Source organism: Ambystoma mexicanum, chromosome 6q (genome assembly GCF_040938575.1).
Source record: "Ambystoma mexicanum isolate Mex_15411 chromosome 6q, UKY_AmexF1_1, whole genome shotgun sequence".
NCBI lineage: Eukaryota > Metazoa > Chordata > Amphibia > Caudata > Ambystomatidae > Ambystoma > Ambystoma mexicanum.
The window spans coordinates 976,381,815-976,407,270 of NC_090937.1; the positions used below are offsets into that span (position 1 = coordinate 976,381,815).

Sequence of the window (25,456 nt, forward strand, 5' to 3'; positions counted from 1 at the left end):
TCCTCCTCCTTCTTCTCCAGGGCTGTCAGCCTCATGTTAGTCTCTATCTCCAGGGTTGTCGAGGAGGATTGGTTAGATTCAACCTGTAGGAGTCTGTCTTCCACTTTGTCAATCCGTCGGTCCATCTTCTCAAACTTCTGTGCTATGTCTGAGCGCATGTCTCTTATTTCTTGCAGTATGGATGCAAAGCCTCTTTCCATTGCCTCCGTTGCGGGGGCAGCAGCCTCTGGGTGGGCCATCTCTCGGACGCAGGCCGGGACTGTTCCGTGTGGGCTTGGGACTTGATAGCGGTACTTCTGTAGGTTCTTATGCCAGTCCATGCAGTCCGTTGGATGTACTTGGGCTGGAGGGGAGCTTTTAGTGGGTCACTTCGCGGGACCACTGGAGTTGGTGAATGGGCGGGCACACTGTGTACGTTTTCTTAGGGGGGGCCTGCTTGTCCTTATGTCGTGCTGTTTGGGCCCCTCGCCCTCTCCGGTGGCGGGGCTGGGGGGTCGCTTCTTTCTCCTCCCGCCTGCTCCTATTGTGCCCAGGGGGCCCCTCAGGGTGGGCACACGCCCCGCCGTTCCCCGGCGGGGGCCCTCGCACCCTGTGTCTTCTGGGCCTTTCTTGTCCCTTATGCCTTCCCTGCCGCGGATGGGGAGTCCGGCCGTTGCTACGGCCCGCCCGTGTTGTTTGACGTGGGGGTTCCTCCCTCGCGGACTGTAGCTCGCCGTGGGGGTAAGGGGGTGGGGGGGGGGCGACGTTCGCCCCGCGGACAGCCCGCCGGCCCCCTCCTGTGACCGCCTCACACACCTCCGCTTGGCCCGTTCTGGCCGACGCTCTTCTTCTGCTCCTCTCCCCGGGTCGGGCGCGTCTCCCCTTCGATCCCCGCCTTCTCCTTCGGGGGACCGCGCCTCCGGGTAGGTTCCGCCGGCTCCCGCTCCACGTTGGTGCAGGGGGGGGGGGTGGGTGTTCGCCGCAGTGTTGGCGGTCAGCCCTCCCCTGCCTGTCCCCCGTGCGATGGTCCTAGGCCCCAGCTTCCGGGTACGTGTCGCCCGGGCCCTCTGGCGCACCTCCGCGGCCCTGGAACTCCACTTTTCCTGGGTCGATTGACCCCGCTGTTTCGCTCCGCGGGGGCACTGGGGGTTCTCCCCGCTCTGCAATCCGTTCCCACGCCTTGGGGGGGTCTGTGGGGGGGCTCAGTCCCGGTTCAGACCCGGCCGGTGGCGGAGCGCGGAAATCAGGCAGCCATTGCCTGTGCGCCCCCTGGTGGCCTCCTTATCTTGACATTTTAACTGCTAAACTGCAGCTGTGGGCCCAATGTCATTGTATGGGAGGATATCCTTGATTAAGATGATAATGGTCCCTAAATTACTTCATTATTTTAGCAATATCCCAATCTGGCCTGGGAGGTTATTTTTTTACTAAGCTACGATCCTAGGCTATTCAGTATGTCTGGGGTAAGGAGATGGGCCGGATGAGTTGGGAGGGATTAGCGGAGCCGTATCACAAGGGGGGCCCGTTGGCGCCCGACTTCGAGTTATATTATATGCTAGCACGGGCACAATACGCTGGAGCCTGGTACTCCTCTACCCTGAGGCCCCTACACCGTGCTTTGGAATCCTATAGTGCAGCACCAACGGATCTACGATCAGTCATCCTATGAGACCATCATGTAGCTTATTGTTTTTACGACACCCGGTCCGCAAGACAGTGAACGAACGCATGGTTGAGGCTTTTTAAAAGGTTAGATGTGAATGCCCCATATTGTGGTGCGCTTCCCTTGGACTGCACCCGACATATGACTTAGAAATCCGGAGAACGGGGGACACTGAGGAGTGTATGGTCCTGCGTGACCTGTTCCCAGGGGGAAGATTTGTGACACCAGAGGAGTTTGCAGCAAAACTGTGTGACAGCCCCATTAAAACACTGCAGTGTTATAGGGTGAGGGGAGTGGTTTGCCACCGTTGGCCATCATTCCCACGGGAACCAGACGCTAATGAATGCTTGGAAGCGGTGGTGACCAGTGGCAATGCCAAAAGGCTAATATCTAGGCTATACCGGCTATGACAAGAAGGGCAGAACTCAGTAAACAGGGCGAGACTGAAATGGGCGGTGGACTTAAATACCGAGATATAAGAAGGCCAATGGCTGAGATGGTGTAAATTGACCAGGTAAGTATCGCTCAATTTGCGATTCCGTTTGATACAATTCAAATGCTGAATCACCTCCATTACACTCCTGCACATGTCTCTAGATTTGCGCCAAATGTCAGTGAGGAATGTGTGAAATGTGGTAGTGTACGAGCAGACTCTCTTCACATGTACTGGGGCTGTCCACGGACTGCCCAATTCTGGCAAGAGGTGGTGGACGTTTTGTATGATATGATATAGATATTCCCTGTGCTCTCTCCCCCCAATTACCTCCTGGGTGACATTGGGAAAGCCTATGTACCGGTGCTTAGAGTCTTTAATCTAAGCTGTTTAATTGCTAAAAAATGCGTATTAAAATATTGGAAATCTAAGGTAGCGCCCACCGGGGCAGAATAGTTTAAGGAACTAACATATGTTAATGAACCGGAGGAGGGTTATACTTCAACGTTTGCACGAGTTGCAGGCCTAAAGAAATTTGGGGGCCCTTCCGAGACTTTCTGACACAGTGCAATGGAGGGAAGAGGGGCGCGAATGCAACAGACAATTAATGAACTGTGATATGTCCATGTTAAAGGACATTTTGGCCAATGTTAATCGAAAGGATGTATATTGCACTTGCCAAACTGGATTCTAGATGGTGTTTAGACCTACTATTGGCTGGCTGCAACATGTTGGCCTGCGTGTTAAATAATGTTTTTTTTTAAAACAACAAAACCCCAAATTCCGACATGCTTTTCTTGTAAAAAACGGGGACATTTAGCTAAAAATTGCCCACAGAATAGAAAAGCGGAACCCGTGGAGATAGGGTGTGTGGTCGGAGAAGAGTGGGACTATCCCAAAGATCATGAAGAGGTAGAAGTCCAAAGTAAAAAATGTGTGGCACCTCTGCTAAATCTACCTACGAATCAGCAGTAGTCAATGGAATCCCAGTGCAGGCCCTAGTGGATTCTGGCAGTAAAGAGACTGCAGTTAGGGCTGACCTAGTGCCACCTGAAAAGTTGAAAGGGGCTTCTCTGGTGAAAATGATATGGCTACATGGGGATCAGGAAATGTAACCCAAAGCAGCTGTCCCCATTCAAGTGAAAGGAATAACTACCAACTTTCCTTCTGCCACTATCCCTGGATTACTGCAAGAAACTGTCATCGGAACTGACTTTGCTCATTTTCCATCATTACTATATGAAGTCAGGTCCCCTTTCACCATTTAACACTTGGCAAGAAGACCCATTTGAAACATGTAATGCTATATGGGAATGGACTCAGATCCAGAAAAGATTACAGTGTGAACCACCCCCTCAAAGCCCAATAACATCAGTCCCTTGTGCAGGAAGCTATTCGTATAGGGGAAGGGTATGTAATAAACGTGAGTGCGTCCTCACATCTACTCCCCTTGGGTCCTCTTCTCAGGTGGCTAGGGAAAGGCCATTGGTTTTGATCCTGACCCTGGGGGTGGAGAAGCGAGGGAGGATCACCTGGGTTGAGGGTCCTTGGGAATGGGGGAACAAGACGTCCTCTGTTGAGACATGATTTTCTCTATTTTCCTTTCATGAAGAATCCTCTATCCCAGAGGCAGATATCTGACTAACTAAACCGAGTCTTATATTGCGTAACGCTAACCCAAAGGTCTCAGGGCGCTCACAAAGCACAAACAAATAACAAGGAGCAGATCATTTATATACAGAGGGATGTCTACAAATCAAGAGGATCATACCAGAGCGTCCAAGATTGCATTTATTGATTAGTTAGGCATGGGGTATTAATATCCCTGTCCCACTGACCAAGAAAATATTATCATTCCAGAAACACCAGAAAAAGGGCAAAGAAGAGAGGGATGAAGGGTAAGGTAGGTGAGATGTGTTACCCCTCTTTCCCCCCCTTTTCCTATTGAAGACCAACCTAACCCTCACCCAGCCTTTATTGGCTATTGTAAAACCTCTCCCTTCCTCTCTCCCATTTTACCTCTGACAGTACTGGAAGGGGGGGAAGAGGCGACTAGGAGTGATGAACAATAAAACCTAATTTACCACTCTAGTACTGGGACGAAGAAGATGCTTGTAGAGTGCTATAAAGGTCAGGCATGTCTCTTTAATTATAGTCCGGAAGGCCCAATTGAGAGTCTACACTTTCAACCCATCAAGGGGTTGCAGGTGTATAAAGAGAGAGCAAAGAAGCAGCAAGGGGAGCAGCAGGGGCCCCTTCTCATGGGGAGGCAGCCGTGGTGGGACCTGTGACGAAGCCAGGACACTGGCCGTTGTCCCAAAGGCCCTGTGGAGCCCAGGGCGAGCAGCGCCATTAGGCTGCCACAGCTGTGGGACCCTCTGTGGTGGAGACAGTATCTGGCGCTGCAAACGGCAAGATGGACGAATGGACACCGTCCGCGTCCGTGCCAAAGAAGCGTAGCTGCCGGTGTGTGCTCGCAGAGGCCGGCCCATTAGCCTGAGAAGCAGAAAGGAAGCAGCAGGAGCTGCAGCAGGGAACGTCAAAGATCTCTTGAGTGACGTGGAAAGCCACTCGATGCCGGGACACTCCTAGAAGGCATTGCATAAGTAACGAAGTGCTGTATGAATTAAACCAAGCTAGATTACGCATATTGAATACTGAAATTAATGAAAACTTGAAACCAAGAAAAATCAAGCATATTGGACACTGAACTCTATGGGCAAAGCTAATAGATGATGGAAGCCAAAAAGGAAAGTGCCCATTTGAAAGCAACCTACAGAAAAGAGTGTAAGTGTAAAAGAGTACAACAGAAAGGTGGGGCATGAACCGAACCACCACGAAGTGAACTTTATGAATGGATACAATGTCGTAAGGCCAGAGACTGGCAAGAGGTGTGTGATACGTTATGGCAAAGTCAAGAGGCTAACCAGGAGAATCAAGGAGAGTGTGAAACTGCACATATAGCCAAGAGGCCGACAGAGAGAAGCTAGGTGAATGTGAATCTGTACACAGGGGCAAGTACAAAAGAACTTGTGTGTACCTGCGATGGGTTCACCATGTGGTCTGACAACTGCGCCTAGACAAGTGAGCCCTAAATTGTGAAAGTCAAACACATTGTGAAATAGATCAAGAAGGAGCACTGTGAGTGAACTGGTAAGGCGAGGCAGAAGGCGGGGCAAGTGGACTTAGATTTAAGTTGAACTTTGAAAGACACGTTGCTACGTTGAAATCTTGGGGAAAGGAACCCTGAGATTTGATGAACAGCAAATACTATCTTGGGGACAGAGCCGCAAGACTCCTTTTTGTTTGAACTGTGTCTTGCATTAAACTTGGGGAAGGGAACCCCGAGGATTGTGTGGAACTATATTGCCTTGAACTTGGAAAAGGTAATCTTGAGACTTTTTGTGGAACTTTTTGTGGAACTTTATTGAACGTGGGGAAGAGGGGCGCTGAAAAGGAAGCTAATAGCTGTAAGAGGCTCTGAACTTTGTTTTGATCGCAATTTCTTTGATTATTGACATCACTGCACATTCTTTAGCTTTAGTTGTGAGGGCTAGGATAGGTTTTGGAGACAGACAGACGATTAAGTTGAACTTTTTGACTCAGACTTTCCTTAGTTTCGTTCATGTAGGGAAATCGTGCCTTAGCATAGTGCAAATTAGGCCTTCAACCATCCTGACATTTGAGTTAATAAACCATTTTGTTTTGAACTTTCAATCTGTTTGTGTCTTGATTTATGATGCCTTCACACACCCCCAGTGAAATAATGCCCACACCCTTAATCTGGTGTCCTCTTTGGGAGGGGAATATTCTGCTCTGGGAGAGATTGTGGGTGGAATTCCAGGATATGTGTAATTAACAGAGGGGGCTAGATCAGTAGTCTCATCTTCTGCGGAATTGGTCTAAAAACTAGGGGAGAGGACTGGTCATGGGTGGTGACCTCCTTTTTGCGGAACAAAAAGGAGATGTAGTGCATTTAGATATTTAACAGATGCTTTGGTTTGATCTATTGGAATAGTAGGGGGTTCAAAAGTGTTTTGCAACCTGGTGTGGATGCCTCCTGTTTGGTGAACTACGAAATAGTTGCTCTTTAAGAGGTGTGTTTTAGGAAGGCCCGAACTTTGTTGGTTACTGCATATTCCTGAACAAGGCAATCAGTGGTAAAAGGGGGAGATTGTCAGGAGGGCTATTGGTGGGGGTGAAGAATTGCTTTTTCCCAGGCATTGTACAATGCCATGCACCATCTCCTGATATATTGGCAGTTAGGCTGACTTGGCTGGGGTGAAATTTCTTAAAAACGAATGCAGAAAGCTTTTTTGAGGTTTTAAACACTTGGTTGCTGGACTGCCATGGAATATTTGGGGTGAAAATAACCTGATAATGGGTGATTTGAACTGTGATATAGGATGCCAGGTCGATGGCAGGGCACCAGGAAAGTTTTCGATAAAAATACTACCATGCAAGGTCATACTGGTCTGATTTCTTGTAAGCATAAGCCTTGATTAAACCAAACAGTTCCATTGAAGGTGATTTGCCGGCAGTTGTACGTGGCGATGGGTCACTTACCAGAAAAGGATGGCCCATTGCCGGCTGAGTTTAAATCCTGGGAAAAATAAGATTTAATGGTCTCAATGGACTATAGCCAAATACAACCCATTAATAATGGTATAATAACTGAAAAATGAATTTATGGGAAAATAGAGGGTTTTAAATCCTATGGCATTCCGAGGATTACAATTGAAAGGTGATTCTTTGATTCTTGTTTGGTTTATGGTCTTTGCATCAAATGCATTCCATCGAAAATGGAATGCATCGAAACCTATTCAACGAAAACTGTTCCATCGAATTACCATACATACAATGCAAAGTGTTTATGCATCGAAACACTTTCATTGAAAAGGGTTTCGTCACTTTACATTTTTTGCATGAAATTTGATGAAACATGCTTAACGTCAAAACATTACCTAGAGCTGAAATCTTTAAAGTATTTTGGCACTGGCCAGCGTCATGTAACATTTTAGTGTTTGTTTATTTGGGGGGGGGTTTCCCCCCAAGGCCACCCCCCCCCAACCCTAACCAAACCCTAACCGTAACTCTAACCCTAACCCTAGTGTTAAAAAAAAAAAATCCATCGAAATCAAACGAAATGTATTCAATGAAAATGGATTTCGATTGAAAGGGTTTTCATTGAATAAAATTTGTTGAATAGTAATTGGAGGAAACTAATTCCGATGGATAGACTAGATACCACTTGTTTGACGCGTGAGGACCCACCAATTTGATCATATCATAGGCAGCATATAAAAAAACGTAAACCGGCTTATCGGATTTGGCTAAAACTATATTGCTACAACCTGTATATTGCAGACAGCCAATCCATTTTGATAATTGCCAATAAATGTAAACGTCATCTCTTTTGGAAGCGCATTAATAGCATGCAAATTATTGGGTTTTCGCCTCTCCATGGACTGGAAAATTCCATTTCAGTGCTGAACGGCATGGATTCTTGAAGGGGAAGTCCTCCAGTGGCAGTCACACTCTTTTGGGGTTTGAGTGGGGAGACGTGGGAGAATGGAAGCGCACATTAACCCAGTCTAAGGTTGGGGTTGTGATAAGGCATCAAGAGCAGCTGGGCCTGACGGACTGTCCAACTTGTTATTAACGAGTGACAAGGAACTCTGGTCATGCATCTTTCAGAGGCTTTTCATGAACATCTTTGGGGTTGTATACTGATTCATGGCTCAAAAGGCGTCTTGTACCAATCTATAAAAAGAGGGACTGCAATGATTCCAGTAATTACAGGGTATTAGCCCTCAGGGATGCTTTATCTAAAAACGTACTTGCATCACTATTATTAGAACATCTGTTAAAGTGGGTAGCATTGTGTGGGAAACCTGACATTTGTCTGACGGGTTTCTGTGGGCATTATGGTAAAACCCTGAATGGCCTAGTGGTGAGGTTATTACAGTCCTAAATTCTGTTGGGGGGGTGGGGTCTCAAAATCTCTTTTTATGGGCTTTATTGATCTATCTTGTGTGTTTAATTTGATTGATAGGAATAATCTTTGGAACAAATTATATAGGTGGGTTATTCCTAGAGGACTATTAAAAATGTTGGTGTTACTCCATTATATGTCAAGTCTGCAGATCAAATTGGGGCTAACTTGGGAAATCTGGGTCCATCGGTTCAAACAACAGTGGGTTTAAGGCATGGCTTTGTTCTTGCGCCCTGCCTTTTTAACTTGTATCTGATTGTATTGACTTCATCAAGCTGGGTGATGCCTTTTGGTCAAAAGATTGGTATATTAACAACTCCAGCTCTACATTTTCCCGATGATATAATTCTATTGGACAGAACACTAATCTGTTTTGCAAAGGTCACTCAATCAACTTGGTTCATATAAATCAGCCATTGTGGTAACGGTGTCAGCCAGGAAGAGTGAATATTTCAAATGGCATATTGATGGAAACAAGATCAAAATATTGAGCAGTGTGCGTTACATGGGTTTTGTGCTCTATCACCAACGCAGTGATGGAGTGACAGGGGGTCCATCTGAAAATAAAATTGGCACACTTGTTCGCACAATCCAGAAAAATCATGCTGAAATATTGTCGTTTCACGCTGTCACCAATGATGTGTTTTTGTTTGTTGATAAAGTGATGCCATCATTGTTATATGGGGCTTAATTACTGGCAATCAGTTGCGCGAAGACCAATAAACTGAAAGGAATATTCTGGACAAGACTTTTGGGCCTTCACGCTTCTCTACCATTTGTGGTCTTACGCCACGAGCTGGGGATCATTTCATCTAAAACCTACGTGGACATAGCTAAGCTTGTGGTCTACTAGTTCCTCCCGCAAACTCCTTGTTTGGAGAGTTGAAGGAGGTCATGCTTTACAATACCGATTGGGCTTTGGGTAGGTTTGCTCAAGACTGGGAGGAGATTTTGACAAATGCAGGTCTGAACATGTATTGCCTTATGGCCATTCCTGTAAAAACCTACAAAAAATTTAAAATAATGGAATGGGTCACAGATGAAGACAAAATCACTAAATACAAATTATATTATAGTTTGGCCAAGCTACATAGCCTTCCTGCTAGCCTGCCTCCATATTTAGTTTTGTTTCCTAACCCCACTTTTTGTAATATCTTTTTACAATTTCGTCTTAGCCTACTGGGATCATTGAATAGATGAGAGCCAATAAAATGGAAGAGGGTGTAGATTGTGTAAAGTGCCATTGCTTCGAGAATCCCAACACCACTGGTTTACAGACTGAGTGGGCACATTGCCCCCAAGAATATCAGCTTTTCAAAAAAGTATTTCCACAGATGACCTGGCTGTGATTATGAGTGAAGGTTTTTGAGAAGACTGATGGGAGGAGAATCCATAGTCACTACGATTGCATTGATAAAAACTATATTAACGATTTACCAGGTTCTGGGGGAAAATGTTTGATTCAATGGTTAAGAGGAGTTATTAAATGTGGTGAGAGGTGTGTATTTTTTAGAACTTCATGTATTTTTGATGTTGAATTTGGTAATTAAAGTTCTTCCAATGGGAATGAATGTGAACTATAAGGTTTTAGATTCTATCAGCATTTGTTGATGAAATTGCTAAATGTGTTCATGTAAATTAGGAAGGAATTTTACTTGTGCTGCATTGTGTAATGTTGATAAGGCATAATGGTTTCATAAACTGTATGCACTAAAGAAAAGAAAGTAAGAAACTTGACTTAGTAGCCTGTAAGGAGTCAAGAGTAAGACTCGGACACAGTAATCACTTTCAATGCAATTTTGATATTTTATTGATAAGAAAATAATAATAAGTGTTGGGGAAATCCTATCTGTCTCTTCCTTAAATCTAGGAGGGGTTAACTTGCCTCAGCATAACTAAGAACGTCTGTGTCAGGATGTTAAACATAAGAGCGTCCTTCGTCCTGTATCCGAAAATACTACACTGACTCTTATACTCTAAACTTAATTAATGTAAGGTGTACAGGGGAATTTATGTAAGCAATGCACTTGTAGCATTCTTCCTAAAATCTCAACATAACGTTTTAAGGTGTAATACAGAAAAAGATATACAAGTTCTGACATAGAAAGGGATCCTCCCTTCCCCTATGTTTTCTCTGGTAGTAAACAAGTTTATCCAGCACCACCATATAAAGGTCAACACTATTTCACAAAAAAACATGGAGGAGGAGTTTCCTCCCCTGCCTGTTACTCTTCTCACAATATCTCACTTCCCAATTCAAGGGGGAACAACTTCTCCCTTGAAGTTGTTCCTTTCTTACAGTTTCAGAGAAAATACTTATTTTCCTTTGTTTAGTTTACTTCCAGCACTTTAACACCATTCCACTTTGCACCAGGGGAGCGAATCTTCTCTTCCAGTTCCTTTGCTTATTATATTTTCCCACAATTCCACTTTATTCCAGGTGTATGCGCCTTCGCTCGAATTTCTCTTAAACACACAGTTCTTTTGTTTGTTCAATTTGTCACATCCTGCCCTTTTCTACCTCTAGTATACTCTCCTGCAAGGGCATTGATTACTTTTTCTTTGGTTCTTAAAAGGGGTACGAGTCTTCCCTTTTTGAATCCACAACTTCAGGTTTACTTGTCTTCTCACTCCTGGTTTTTACTCCCTTACCATGATATCGCTTAGTGTCTCTTCTCGCTCCTGGTTTACTCACCTGCCAGGATATCACTTTATTCCTTAATCCTGGTGTACTGCCTTGCCAGGATATCACTTTACTTCTTACCTTCACCTGTTGGATGTGAGTCTCAGACTCCCTGTTTACCTGGTGCACTAAACTGCCAGGGCTTTTTCCATTCACTCTTTTTTTATGTTTTTATTCACATCAGAATAGCTTTCCAAAGTTGGGTCACTGACCCCCCCCCTTTTCAATAAAGTTTGTATTTACTTTGTCTTCCCTTTTCAAGTGTTGGTTCTCCGACCCCTTTTCAACACTATCTGCATGTATGCCCATTTCTCTTCTCTGACCCTCTTTCAAATGGAATGGGAGGTTTGGTTGCAGTAGAATTAGTCAAATATTTTGTGCTGAAATTTGGACACAAATATATGTGGGGTATGGGTTATCGTGATAATAAATATAGGAGGGAGTCGGGGGGCCTTTGGGTGGTCTCGCCTACATATATTTGCTGCCAAATTGAATAAAAAACCAAAAGACCAAATCACATGGAACCCTTTCAATATTGTTGCTATGTATATCAATTTCTCTTTTCAGGTTTCGATCCACTTATAACACTGTTTACATATATATTATTCCCTCCTTTGGAACACTGGGCAACTGACCCTTTTACAATGTTCTCATTTATATCAGTTCTTTTAAGGACTTCAATTGCTTTCGCTCATGTTATCAACTTGACGTGGTATTTGCTTTCAGGTGACCCGGTTACCCATTCCGTCTCCCTAGGTTTACCAGACATCTCTGGTGGTCCTCACATCTCCTCTTTGGCTTCTCTCTCGGTCCGCTGACTAGGCATGCGTCCTGTCAGCCGGTCCGTCTTCGTTTTGATTTCTTTCATGCCGGGTGGCTTCTGCTGCTCCCGGTCACGAGGTGGCAGGCTGCTTTCGGTTCAGTCTCTCACACTGTCCGTCTGAGCCTCTGCACTGCTACTGACAATCTGCTAGTTTCTGGCATCCCGGGTGACATCGTAACAGTTAACCAACAATCTCTGACTGTTCCACTCTCTACTACTGCAATCAGCTGTGGCAGTTTTAAACTTTCTGGTATAAGTCAAACGTTTCCAAAGACTACAACACAGCGTTGGGTTACCGCTTCTAGTCATCTTCATTGTCCAACGCTCTTCTCAGTACTACAATTGGGGCGTGGAGGTAAGTAGGACAATTGGTTGGGAAAACCTGAGATTTCTTCCTCCACATTACAATAAGTCATACATGTATGTTGTTAAGGTGCATGGGTGTCATGGGGAATTATAACTGCCAGGTTATTTTGGTCCTTGTTTTTTCTACTTCTCTGGATTTTGTCTTCCACTATGTGGTCCTCCCGCAGATAGCCACCCACAGGGTCAGAGTCGGGTAGCTTCTGCCTTTGCCTGGCCACATAAGAGAAGCTTCTCTCCAGAGAATTAGTGACGAAGTTCCCAGATTCATCACAAGACCCAGAATGTGGCAAGTGCATGAAAGCAGAGCAGAACGAAGCCCTACTGGCTTTGCTCTGCACACTGGAGTTGTTTGCTGGAGAGTACATGCATGAGGATCCACTAAACAAATGGTGTATCAACCTAATATAGCCTTAGTCTGTGGTCCCTAAGAAAGCTTGGAAATTCAAGCCTAGACAGTTAAAGCCATTACCCAATAACCCACCCCGTCCTAGTGTGTGCCCATTAGGTTTCCCAGGCACCTGACTTTAACCTTTGGTGGAAGCAACAGCAGAGCATATAAATGCTGGTAGAGGATTGAGGTAGAAGATTGAGGAAGAAGTTGGAGGTAGTGAAAATCGAGGAGGCTAGAGAGCAAAGGAGATTGTAGAAAGTGAAGGACGGGAGAGAAACTAAGTGGGGTAGAGCTTAAATGAAAGGAGACCATAAGGTGAAGTGTAATAGAGAAAAGAACTGTTGGTGAAAGAAATAAGAATAAGGAAACCAGGGTGGGAAGGCATTGGGAAGTCCATGAAGGGTACAGGGGCAGGGATAGTTCGAGAGTAAGAAAATACAAGCCTGTCAGTTGAATGGTAGAGGATCATCAAGCATTTGTTGAAACATGTTGAATCACCAAGGAGGAAAGTAAGACGAATCAGTGGCAGTTGACTCAAGAACTCAACACAGAGAGGGGAGCTAGGACCCAAATCAGGCATCCTAAGGCCCTCCTGGGCTGCCTCATCTCTGGGAGAAGCTGCAGAACTTGCTGTAACCAAGCCCGTATCCGCAACACGAAAAAACCTGAAACATGTTACGCTATCTGTGTCCTAAAAATAAAGAAAGATCAGTGACAAGGACTACACTTCGAGCAATCTTGTGCATAAAGATTGCGATTAACACTGGGTAGATGCTTGCAGAGACATTTGGAAGGAACTTGCTAAGCGAGAACACTTTTTTTGACCATTCAGTCACTCATGAGTTGTGCCCTATGTGGTTTCCACTTGGCTTTGTGACAGAGGGTAAGAAGCAAAGCATTAAAACAGGAGAAATCTGCACTGGGTCAAGATAAAGAGTTTTATTACGCAATGGGTTACATTCAGGAGAAGTAAAATATGTCAAAAGAAGGTGAAAGAAGATGCAATCTTCAACTGTCTGTTGCAATATACTCTATGAAATGTGGCTGTATTTTTTTTTTGCTAAAGAACTAAGAGGAACATTGCAGAGGTTAAAAATGTGCCATATTGAGAGGGTCATCTCAGAATAAGATCATTAATTGATGGCACGTTGCTTGAGTTACTTGACTATATCCTGTATTTTTCTCACTTACTACGACTGAATGACATTCCTTTTTTTTTACAGATTGAAAAAATATTATATATTCGTTGTGGAACAGTTGGTTCAAGAATATTTCTCGTATATGTTTCATACCTCATAAATGAAAGTGTTGAGGAGAGGGATATCGTTTGCAAATGCCACAAGGTGAGATGTGTGTGTCAGGCTCAGCCCTATTTACCTCTTGTAAATACTCAAAATTTCTGCTCTTAAATACATAATTGATACTAAAAAAAGCATTATAATGTAAACATCTAAGGTCTTCTTTCTTCACAAAGAAAGAGTGGTGTTTTACCTAAATCTACTCACTTTTTTAGTTTTCTACTCTTATACTTGTGCTTTATTTTACACGTGTATACAAATGTATTTGTGAATTCATAAAGTGTGTTTCTCCAAAGTACTTCACAAACTTGGTGTCAGAAGAGGACAATAATATAAAAAGGACAGTTCATAAATATGCACAGTGGTCCATAGTAGTACAAAAGCTCATTAAAAGATGAGATGGGGAGCAGGGAAACATTTTTAAAACGACCATCAAGGGTGGTAGGGACATGGAAAGTCTACAAGATAGACGCTTTCAGGAAAACCCTGCAGACCAGGTAATTTGCTCACACCATCAGTGCTTAGAAATATAAATGGACACTTTAATCTGATCCCACCCTTGCGCAGTCCTTGTGCTTGGACAAATTACATGTCTGGTAGACTGATGATGTCAGTTTATAGCCAGCTGCTCACCGAAAAAAGTCTATAAATGAGACGCACTCTCCAAGGGACGACAGGGTCTCAATTAAAGACAACCGATACGGACATTCTCGCCTTCAACTTTTGACGGTGAAGCAGATTTGAGATTGATTTTGCATGACTCTGAACGGGACCGAGGGGTATGTCCAAGCACTATACAAAACACCTTATACAAATAGATACATAACAAGATAAGGAAAACCAAGATAGAATAACTGTCTTTTTTAGAGTTTCAGGAGAAAGAGCATGTAATGCTTAGTGGCAAGAATTAACAGTGGAAGCTGGATGCGAAAGACATCTTGAAAGTAGTTGTAAGGAGGAGCATAGAAGAGGTAAACTGTGACAAATGTAGTTTTGTGGAAAGATCAGCAATATGAATGTCAGAGACCACCTACAAAACACATCCTGTTGCTTTGAAGTGGATCTTAAACTAAACAGAAGCAGGAGACACACCAAGAAAGATAACGTCAAAAATAAATCTTTAATCTCAGCATTCTTGTAAAAAACGCATGTCTACGCCAGCGGTGGGAGAAAAGACAACACCCGACAAGTTTCACCCTTGAGGGCTTTGTGAAGGGTGATTATTGTATTGTAGTAGTCATTTATATAGTGCCTTTTCCCATTCCTATGTCCTCAACACGCTTTGTGATAGGAATGCCCTCGGGGACCGTCGTCCAGGTATGGGAAGATTTCTAAGAGGAGAGTTAATATGCATAGCATATAAAGCAAATTTAATAGAACTAATTAATTTAAAGGTCACTTTTTCAATGGCTAGGTGCGGGGTGGCTATGTTGGACTGGTTTGAATATTTAAGAAGCAAATTGGTATTTTACATGTTTTTCTTGTAGAACTATTTCATTACCAAGAAGTAAACCATCAAATACAATAACATTATTCCAATTTTACACTTCTGAACAGTACGTTGAAAATTAACTGATGCATTCAATCAATTCATTACTGTATAAAAAGACATTTAAATTCTAATGGATAACTTCCTCCAACAGATTTGTTCTCTTAAAAAGTTATCCGCTAGCATCAATCTGGCTTCAGAAATATTTTCAGCCACCATGATGATGCAATTTGGTTCAGCATCTGCTCTGCATTGGCTTCAGAAATGGTTTCAGCCACTAGGGTGATGCAATCTGCTTCAGCATCTGCTCTGCAACATTTGCATCCATGACTGTTGCAATTATAGAGAGCTGGGTGCGCCCCAGCATCTCTGTTCCCTTTTTCTGCATGCTGAGCCTGCTGCTTTGGTTACGCCACTGCTTTTCCTTGCAACACTTTTCCCCTCTTGGGTATTCCTAGACAAGGAGTGGGGGGAGTTATAGTGCTGCAGGAGAGGGCCACCTTTACCAATTGTGGGCAGCCACCTGAATCCTTTGGTCTGTTAAGACACCCAGGGTGAATATGTTTCAGGCATCCACTTGTAGTATTGAAGAGCTCTGTAGGTAGCGCTTGGGCAACAAACAGTGACTTTGTGACTCACAAATACTACAAATATTGAAAAACCATGAGCAGGGTAGAATAGAACCAAATAAATAAGTTTCCCTGAAAAGTACATTGGCCCTTGATCTCTGACCTGCTGCAGAGGATATTTTACATGCCAATCCTTCTAGCTCTTTCCACAGGCTATATGCAGCTATGTCCTTGTGAGGTACCCCCTTGTGAGAGGTTTGAGAGGTAGTGTTCTCTCCACAGGGATGACTCTTAACCTAACACAGAAGCTGCAAACGACTGTGAGACCTTGAGAGGAAAGAGACATGATTTTTATGCTTTAAGAAACTGGCTTGCAGCAGATTCACCATGCAAAATAAAGTTGGTGCCGCCTTTTACATTAGTTCAAACAACTTTAAATGTCACCTTGCATGAGGTTGCAAGTTTTACGCTTTAGCTCATGGTGAGCTGCGGGGCTACGGTGGGGCCGGCTAGAAGATAAGAACACGGCCGTGGGTGAGGCAGTGATGACAGTGAGCCCCCACCGGGCCAAGGCACCCGCTGGAGGAAGTTTTGTGTGTGTGGGACTCAGCGTGGTGGATGGGGCAACCCAGAAGAATAGACTGAGGGATTAACCCTCATTTCATCTGGAGCAGTCACCAATCTCCAGGACAGCACCACAAAAGCACTGAAAAAGGGGTGGCTGACCGCAGCAGCCACCCCTGTGTAAAATAATGTTTTATATATTAGTGTTGTGTATATTAAATGGGCAGATAAGTGGATGTTTATAGTTATATGAATGTATTGCGCATGTTAAAATTTAAGTAGGGAGAATGTTAATATTTAAATAGGGATACGTATACTGGTAGTAGCTGGGTGGATCACCTGGGAGGAGAAGGCCCCCAAGGGAAAAGAAGGGCTTCGCTAGAAGAGACGTGTTACTGTTTTTCGGAAGGTGAGATATGCATGATGCCAGAATACCGAATAGCTTGGTGTCAGAGTAAGGCTCCCCTTTCCAAAGGTACCCAAAATGTTAGTAATGAAAATCCTTATGGTCAGCATAAGAATAGAGTGTGTAATGATCAGAACATCAATATCATTAATTCTGAGAAATGTGATTTACCCCTTGGGTTGAGTTGTGGAATTAAGAGCCAACCATTAATGTCTTTAAAATCCTTGTCTAGAGGTATATTTTATAAACAGAGTGAGTTAGATACTGAAATGTGTGTTAAAAAGAATAAGAATGGTGGGGGGCTTCTAGTCCCATAATGCCATAGGTCCTGGGACAAGGAAGAGGGACTCAGAGGCACAGAACTGCAGCATGCAATCTAGTGTTCCCGACAACCTACACCTGAGTGGGAATTTGTATTATTTATATCCCCCTCAGGTGCAGATTAGGATGACTGGCAGTAGAAGAAGTTATCAGTGCCTGTGTATGCAGCTGGGGCAGAGAGACTAGGACGCCAGGACCACCGCCTGGCCTGTAACGGTTGATGGTGCTGAGAGAGTCGTGAGAAGGAGAAGCCCGAGTTGTAGAGGTTGCGCAGCAGGAAGCGCTGATGTTGCAGGTTACCCCGTGGGAGAGAAGCACTCCCATCACCTTGTGCCTGGCTCAAGTGGCTGACGAGTACCGCAAGCGAGAGGAGCAACATTGGCTCCTGTTCGGGAAGGCACGAGTCACAGCACTACAACCAGAGCTAAGAAGCTCCAAAGCCAACAAACCGAAATGTAATGGCAGTGGGATACATGGACGTGCAGGGAAAAACCAGTTAGTTGGTTTCTGACAGGTGACCCCCGGGCTAGCTGTTGTAAACTGCTGACCGCTTATAGAACTTTTGAATATCGAACTAATGAAAGAGTGTTATTGGCCCAAAACATATGTGAAGAGGAACCGAAAGGAGAACATTTATAACTATCACTACCCAAGTAAATTGACAGCAGTATTTAAGAATGGCGCTGATACCAGGAAAGAGGGGACACCTAAGGATAACCACCCATGGCAAAGTAAAGAGGAGGCTATAAGTGAGATAGATAACAACCAGCCTTGCCAAAGAAAGGTGATTGGAAGTAAAAGCGAAAACAGCTTTCTTGAAGAGAGAAACTTGAACAAAAGACATTACCAGGAATTACCTGGTGTGATAGTGAAAACCCAAACGTGCAGGGAAGTGGCCCTCCTTGTGGACAGTGGATAGGGTGAGGGAAATGTAACCTGCATTACATTACATGTGACCAATCAGTGGAATAAACAGCATCAGTCGGTGTTGTATCCTTATGGAAGAAGTTGTGAATGTTACTGTTATTGAAAGTCAAAGACTTTACTGATGTTTTGAAGTAAACTACACTGCAGAGTACATGTAGTATTAAGAGATTCATCCTGGAAGGTGCGTACACCAGGAAAGACATTGTTAGTTGTAGTCCTGGCAGGTTGGTGAACCACGAAGAAGACATTGAAGTACTGCATTGTGGTTCAAGGTTGTGGCGGAAAGAAAGTGGCAAGGCCACTAATGTGTTTGATGAAGTGTAGTAAAAACCATCCTGACGAAAACATTGTTGTGTATAAAGAAGTGGTGTGTAGTAGTTGCCCCCCATACCATGAGGCGCGGCTCCACCAGCCTACGCACCCACCTGATGTAACTATTTTACTGCATTCCTGATGTTTCCCCCTCTACTATGATGCGCGGCTCCATCAGCCTACGCACCCACCTAATGTGACTGTTCCATTGTATTCCTGGTGTTACCCCCGTACCATGAGGCAATGGTGTAGCACTCCACCCCCAGGGTAGGCTCAAGGCCACCAACCTTTGGAGGGATGTGCAGACCAATGTATACAACATGCCGTTCGATAGTGACCAATTGTTTGGGAAGGTGGTCGATGAAACTCTACTGGCCATTAAGACGGAGACGGCATGCTCTCTGTGCACCCTTCAGCATAGGAGGCCATCCTTTGGCTTCTCTAAGGGAAAAGACTCCAGGTCGTTGAACGGTTTCACCCCCTCGCCGCCCCCTATCGTCAGCCCACCTGCTTAACCACCCAGCAGGCTTATAGGGGATGCTTACAGGCCAACGGCAGTGGCACACAGCGTCGTCGCTCCCTATACAGGACGCAGATGCCCAAGCAGGCTTGAATCTGCCCAGGACCCGTGCCCCCACTTCTGCACCCCAGTGGGAGGCCGGCTATCGCAATTTGTTGACCAGTGGCGGAAGATCTACACAGACAAATAGGTGCTTGATGTCCTTCAGCAGGGAAACGCTCTGGAATTCAAGGACAAATGCCCTCACATTCCTCCTGTCGTGCGGTAAGAACTCCACATGGCACAGTTGCTTAAGGAATTTCAAGCCATGCTACGCAAAGGGGCAATAGAACCAGTCCCTCAGCACCTCCAGGGCTCCAGAGAGTACTCCGAACACTTGTAAGGAAGAAGTCAGGAGGGTTGAGACCGATTCTAGACTTGCGGCACCTCAATAAGTTACTCGTATAGCAAAGGTTCAGGATGATCACGTTGCAACACATGCTCGACCATCTGCTAGAGGAAGGAGATTTCCTGGCGACCATCGACTTGGAGGACACTTCCACATCCCCATTCATCGCAAACACCGGAAATTCCTGCATTTTGACGTTCAAGGACGCCATTGCAAGTCCAAGGCCCTGCCATTCAGACTCAAATTGTCCACAAGGGTATTCACCAAATGCTTGGGCTCGTGGCAGCACATTTGCAACAGAGAAGAATCCACATTTTACCTGGATGATTATCTCATCGGATCCCGCTTTCACGTGCTGGCAATCCAGCACACCGCGGAGGCCATCCGGATTGTAATTCTGCTAGGATTCTCGATCAACTATTCGAAGTCCTGCTAAGTGCCATCTCAGAACGCACTATTCATGCGTGCCTGACTCAACACACTCCCTCGAAAGAGAGGGTGAAGGCCATCCCGGAAAGGTCCAAAGGCTGTCGGCAGCTTCTGTTGCAACAGCCGGTCCGTCAAGTCCCTGCTGGGGATGATGTCCTCCTGCATCCATCTAGTTCACTTTTTAAGACTGCAGTTGAGGCCCGTGCAAGAGTTTCTGGATTCCAGATGGCAAGTCATAGGCACATAGACCGACAAGATCACCCTCAATCAGGCATTCTGTCAAGCCCTACTATGGTGGTCAGTTCGCCCTCAGTCGCAGGATGCTCCTTTTCAGGTCACTACATATCAGGTGACAGTCCCGACCTATGCCTCCCTAGAGGGTTGTGGGCCCACACAGGACATTTTCTCACCAGGGAACTCTGAGTCCCAGAGGAAAAGGAGTTGCACATCAACGTCATGGATCTACGGGCAGTGTTCTGGGCCCTCAAGTCTTTTCAACCTCAGCTCCAGGCAAAGGTGGTGCAAGTCTTCACGGACAACACCACCACCATGTTCTATATCAGGAAACAAGGCAGGACACGCTCAACTGCGCTTACCCTGGAGGCACAGAATCTGTAGCGCTGCGCGATTCTTCAACGCATGTTCCTCGTCCCATTTCACCTGGCAGGCATCTATAACACTGTTGCTACTCTCTCAGCAGGGAGCTGCGGTCCTGCCACGAATGGGAACCTCAGCAAGCGCAAGTGTCTCATCTCATCGAGTGGGGTCTCCCTCCAATCAACCTCTTGCGACTGCTACCAATGCCAAATGCCAAGGTTTTGCCAGCAGGTATCCTCAGCCAAGGAGTCTGGGAGATGACCTTCTCGTCCCTTTGGGAAGGCCTATTTCTGTACACATTCTCACTGATTCCGCTGTTGCTACGAGTGGTCAGCACACTCAGATGTTGCTACTGTAAGATGATCCTCATTGCACCGGTGTGATCCAGGCAAATCTGGTACCCAGACCTTCTCCATCATTCAGTAGCTCCAGCCATCAAACTGTCTCTGCTTCTAGATCTTCTATCCACGGAAGGAGAGTCAATCCTGCACCACGACCCAGCGTCTCTGAGCCTCATGCTTAGCTTCTGCAGCCCTAGAATTTTGACACTATTTGCAGCCTTTGGAATGCAATAAGATTCTAGCCAAGGCCAGGGCCCCCTCTATGCTTGCTTGCTACAAACACAAGTGGAAGCGCTTCACAGTGTGGTGCCAGGCACTGAAGATTTCCCCACTATAAGTGACTGCGCCGTACCTGCTCTCGTTGGCCAAGTCTGGCCTTGCCCACGCATCTTATCAAGGTCTACCTGTACACCATATACCGTTAAATCCGGGCTCCAGACAAAATGGAGCTGGTCCCACAGGCATGTAAGAGTTCCTCAAAGGCCTCTTCAGAACGTTCCCTCTGATGAAGGCTCCTGCCCCGGCGTGGGAGAACAAAATGATACTGTCTAAACTGATGGGTTCTCTGTTTGAAACAATGCATCAAGCTCCTTCGAAATTTCTGTCATAGAAGACCGCCTTCCTGGTGGAGATCACCTCAGCCAGGCAGGTCGGGGGAAATGCAGACTCTCTCCTGTAAACCCCCATATTTGTCGTTCCACTCAGCTAAGGTGGTTCTGCGGACTCATCCTTCCTTTATGCCAAAGGTATTGTATGACTCATCTAAACAAGCTTTTGGTGCTACCATTTTCTTTGTGAATCCTTCTTTGCCTGCTGAAAGGGCTTTGCATTCGCTGGACATTGCGCATGACCTGAAGTTTTATGTTGCACGCACGTATAACTTTTGAAAGACTTTTCAGCTTTTTGTCAATTTTTGACCTATGGGACACAGGAAGGTCATGTGGAAGTCTTCCATTTCCGGATGGCTCTCAGGCTGTATCATGCATTGCCATCATCTGGTCAACAGACTGCTTCCAGGCCAGCCAAGAGCCCATTCCACCAGTGCCTTTGCATCAACGATAGCGTTTCTCTCTGCTGTTCCCCAGTTCAACATCTGTGTGGCTGCTACGTGTCGGTCTACCCACACCTTCAAAAGATTCTACTGCGAAGACAGGGATTCCGGGGAGGAGTCCTGTGTCGGCCAAGCAGCTCTACACAACCTGTTTTGTTTGATGCGAGTCTGTTCCAGGAGTAAGTGTATTGCTTCTGTGAGTCTTGCCACCTCCTGTGGTTGTGTATATGTACTGCTGTATAATCGTATTCATGAACATGTGAATCCATGCAAGACCTCATGCTGGAGAAGGAACAAGTTACTTACCTGTAACTCTTGTTCTCCAGCATGGATCTTGCATGGTGTGACAAGGCCTGTTTACAGGCCGTGTTAGGTAAGTGAGGGAGTCCATCCCAAACAGTCCCTGGTGCTCTTGTGAGTGTGTACAGACCCCCTCCCATTCCCACCTTACCGATGATGATGGACAGTGACCGGGGGGAAACCGCAGAGGGAAGCTACCATGCAGCAGCAGCAGCTTGCACACAGCAGCCCAACACCGGCCATGCGAGACAGCGGTGTAGCAAAGTCTACAGAAATCTACACACCATTCAGGAAAATATGCCTTATGGAACAGGGACTCCAGTTCCTCAGAAACTCTTCCACTTTCCTTGCCAGGGATGCTTCCAGAAAAAGGGGCGAGGCTTACAAACCTTTTTTGAAGCCTCCCTAAACACTCTCCCTGCCACTCCCCCTTGAGCCAGGTAAGTGATTGGACAGGGTGAGTGACCAATCCTGGGAGGGGTGGGCTAACTAAGGAGGTGTGTGTGAGTGTGTGTAGGTGTGGATTAGTTGGGTGAGGACAGGAGAAAGTGGAGGCCGTCCAAAAGATCATTGGAGACGAGAGCGTTTGAAGCGCAGAGGGTATTGTTAATGAGGAGGTTCTGTGGAGTGTTTGTGTGAGAGAGAGTGGAGAGTGTCAGTATTAGAGATAGACTACTAGCAGTGGTGGAATGGGATAGTAGTAGGAGACGGAGGTAGCAGTAATAGTGGTTGGGAGTAAAGATAGTAGTTGGCAGGAGTAGTGAGGGATGAATAAAAGTGGTAGAGTGGTAGTCGGTAGTATCGGGGTGAGCAAAGCACCATATCCCTGTGGGTCTGTAATAGCGAGAAGGGTGTTCTCTTATGCTCACCTGGTCTCTGCAGCGGCGTTGGGGCACGGTTGCAGCCCTCCCTGAACTTGAATCACCCCCTTCAGGCCTCTCCCTCAGTAGAAAAGCTGTGAGCGGTAGTACGTGGTGATACTGCTCCTGTGAAATATGGAAGATAAGCTCTCCGTCCTGCTACTTCTGGCAGAGGTGCGTCGATTGGAATCTAGTTCCTTCACTGATAAGGATTAGTCCAGTCCAGCTGCGCCTATGCTTCTCTTTATGATTGGTAAGTCTTCCTTGAGCTCTTGTGAAGCTGTTCGTTCTGTTTAATGTCTTTATATGTTGCTCCTATTAATGCCTGTAATAATGTCTCTCTACTGTTTTCTTCCCTTAGATGGAAATTCGACCTCAATTCAGCTGTGAGACGCGAGACGCGGCCGGATGGAAGATGGATGCTACCGCAATGTTTGACAGCAGAGCAGGTAAGTGATGGTTTAAGGAAAAGCGCAAAGTATGTCGATGTCTTACCTTGTCTTCTGTTTTTCTTTGCAGGCACTGCTGTCGACGATGGAGCGTGTCGTGCTGCGATTCCATGATGAAGATTTCGGCGTTCCAGAAAGTGTAAAGGTGAATACTTGGTTCGCCGAAGAGATGTACATGTAAGAACAGTTTCCCCCAGTTGGTAAGTATGCTGGCAGGAAGCAGGATGTCCAGGAAGCAGGATCTTCAAAGGTAAGTGTGACCTCAGGCGACGGTGAGCGTTAGGCTGCTTGCAAGTGCAGAATAACGCCAAGCATCTGTCTTGAGGATCGGGGCAGCTTATTTATTTTCAAATTTGTTTATTGGCATGTATTATTTAGTACATTTACAGGACACCAAGCATGTCCGTGTTTCGAGGATAATGAGCATTTCAGAATAAAACATTTAACAAATTAACATTACAACATTTAACTATCTCCCAGTGTTTTCCTGTTAAGGTGATGTTGCTTGGTGGAGCAGGGGGGGGATCCTGATGGTCTGGAGGGGGGGAAAAAGGGGAGGGCCCCATGCCTGTGAGAGCCCAGTGAGGTGGCAGCGTAATGGTCACAGGTCTTGTCAACTCAGTTCATGGTTCTGTTTCGGCGGATTCATACCAGTTCATGGGGGCTTGTCATCTGAGGGGTAAAACAGGGAGTCTGTGAGTTCTTTCCAGGCCTCAAGGGTCATACTAGAGTCATCTGTGGATCTGGCCACACTGTCCTCCCAAGCCGTTGTTTCTGCTCATACCCAGCGTTTCAGCTCAGAGTGCCAGCTTTTCTGTTGGGGCCCAGTCATTTTCTTCCAAGACATTGCCATAGTCCTCTTTGCCAATATACACATAATGTCCATTAGTCTGGTGAGGTGCTTGAGTTTGGCCGGTATGGCGTATGTGCCGAGTAGGCATTCCTCCGGGGTCCATTTGTATCTAGTCACCCCCAGATTGTCGCTTGTCTGCTGTATGGCGGTCCACAGGGATTGTGTCTTAATGCACTTCCAGAACACGTGGATCAAGTCTGCATTGCTCTGTCCACACCATGTGCAATTAGAGGGCGACGTATTATTGATTTTTGCCAGCCTGGATGGGGTTAAGTATGTGTAGCAGGTGGAGTTGTATTTGTCTGAATCTGTGGTTCCTGGAGACAAACTTGGGGAATGACAAGGCCCTTTCCCATTCTCCATCTGACAGTTCCCGGCCCATGTCTGCTTCCCATTTGCCTCTCAAAACGGCACCCCGTGGGTTGGGGACGTCGCTTAGGTGGGCATAGATCTGGGACACCGGCTTCCAGCCTTCACCCAGAGCATGAAGTAGTGTAATCAGGGGGTTTGATTCTGGTTCTTCCGGCCATGACGTCCATTTGGTTCTTGCTGTGGTTCTCATCTTCTGATACCACAGGAACTGACCCGCATGGACTCCATCTACTTCCTGAAGTGTTTCAAAGTCTTTAAAAGCCCCATCCACAAACAGGTCCCCCCATGAGTATATCCCATTCCTTTCCCAGTGTCTGAGGTGGTGCAAATCTGCGACGGAGCCACATAGGTCCGAGAGTAGTGGTATGTCCGAGGAGTAGTGGGGCTTAGAGCAGGTGAGGGTTACTGTCCTGCGCCATACTTTTTGTCCCAGGATGGCCATGAAAGGGGCATTTCGCATCAGGTGGGAGGGGGCCCAGAGGAGTTTTTTCATATGCAACAGGGATACTAGGGTCTGCAGCAGGAGGGTCTCGGATGTGGCTTCATCTGCTAGCCATTTGGTGACAAAACTAAGCTGTGCTGCCAGGTAGTACTTTTCAAAGTTCGGGAGTTGGATTCCCCCTTGGGTGTACGGTAGCATCAGGGTGGAAAATGCTATTTTGCGTCTCCCTGACCCCCACAAGAAGTCCCGGGTTATCCTTTCTAGCAAGCGGAAAAAAGGCGCATTAATGTAAAAATATATATTCTGGAACCCGTACAAGAATCTGGGAAGGACAATCATTTTAATTATGGCAGCTCTTCCCATCATGGATAGGGGGAGTTTTGCATAGATTTTCTCAGGGCTGGGATCGCAGTCTTCATATTGTGCTCATGCATTAATGTAGGGGTATGCATTATGTGTATACCTAAATACTTAAATGAGGTCAGCTCCCAGTGTATTCCTACCGCAGGAAGTTCTGCTATGTCTTTCCCCCTGAGGCCTGCTAGAGGGAACAGGCAGGACTTCGCCCTACTAAATTGTATACCAGAAAACCTTGCAAAGTTGTCCAAGACGTCTAACATTGTGGGCACGTTGTT

General features: G+C 45.9%; 1 protein-coding gene across 2 annotated transcripts in view; it reads left to right on the forward strand.

The window, feature by feature from the left end:
• Positions 1–25,456, forward strand: part of TRAPPC11 (trafficking protein particle complex subunit 11) — a 1,974,021-nt gene that overhangs the window by 1,326,616 nt on the left and 621,949 nt on the right. For both annotated transcript variants that reach the window (XM_069631477.1, XM_069631476.1), the window contains exon 23: positions 13,557–13,676. In XM_069631477.1, coding sequence (XP_069487578.1) covers positions 13,557–13,676 — 120 coding nt within the window. The remainder of the gene's footprint in view (positions 1–13,556; positions 13,677–25,456) is intronic.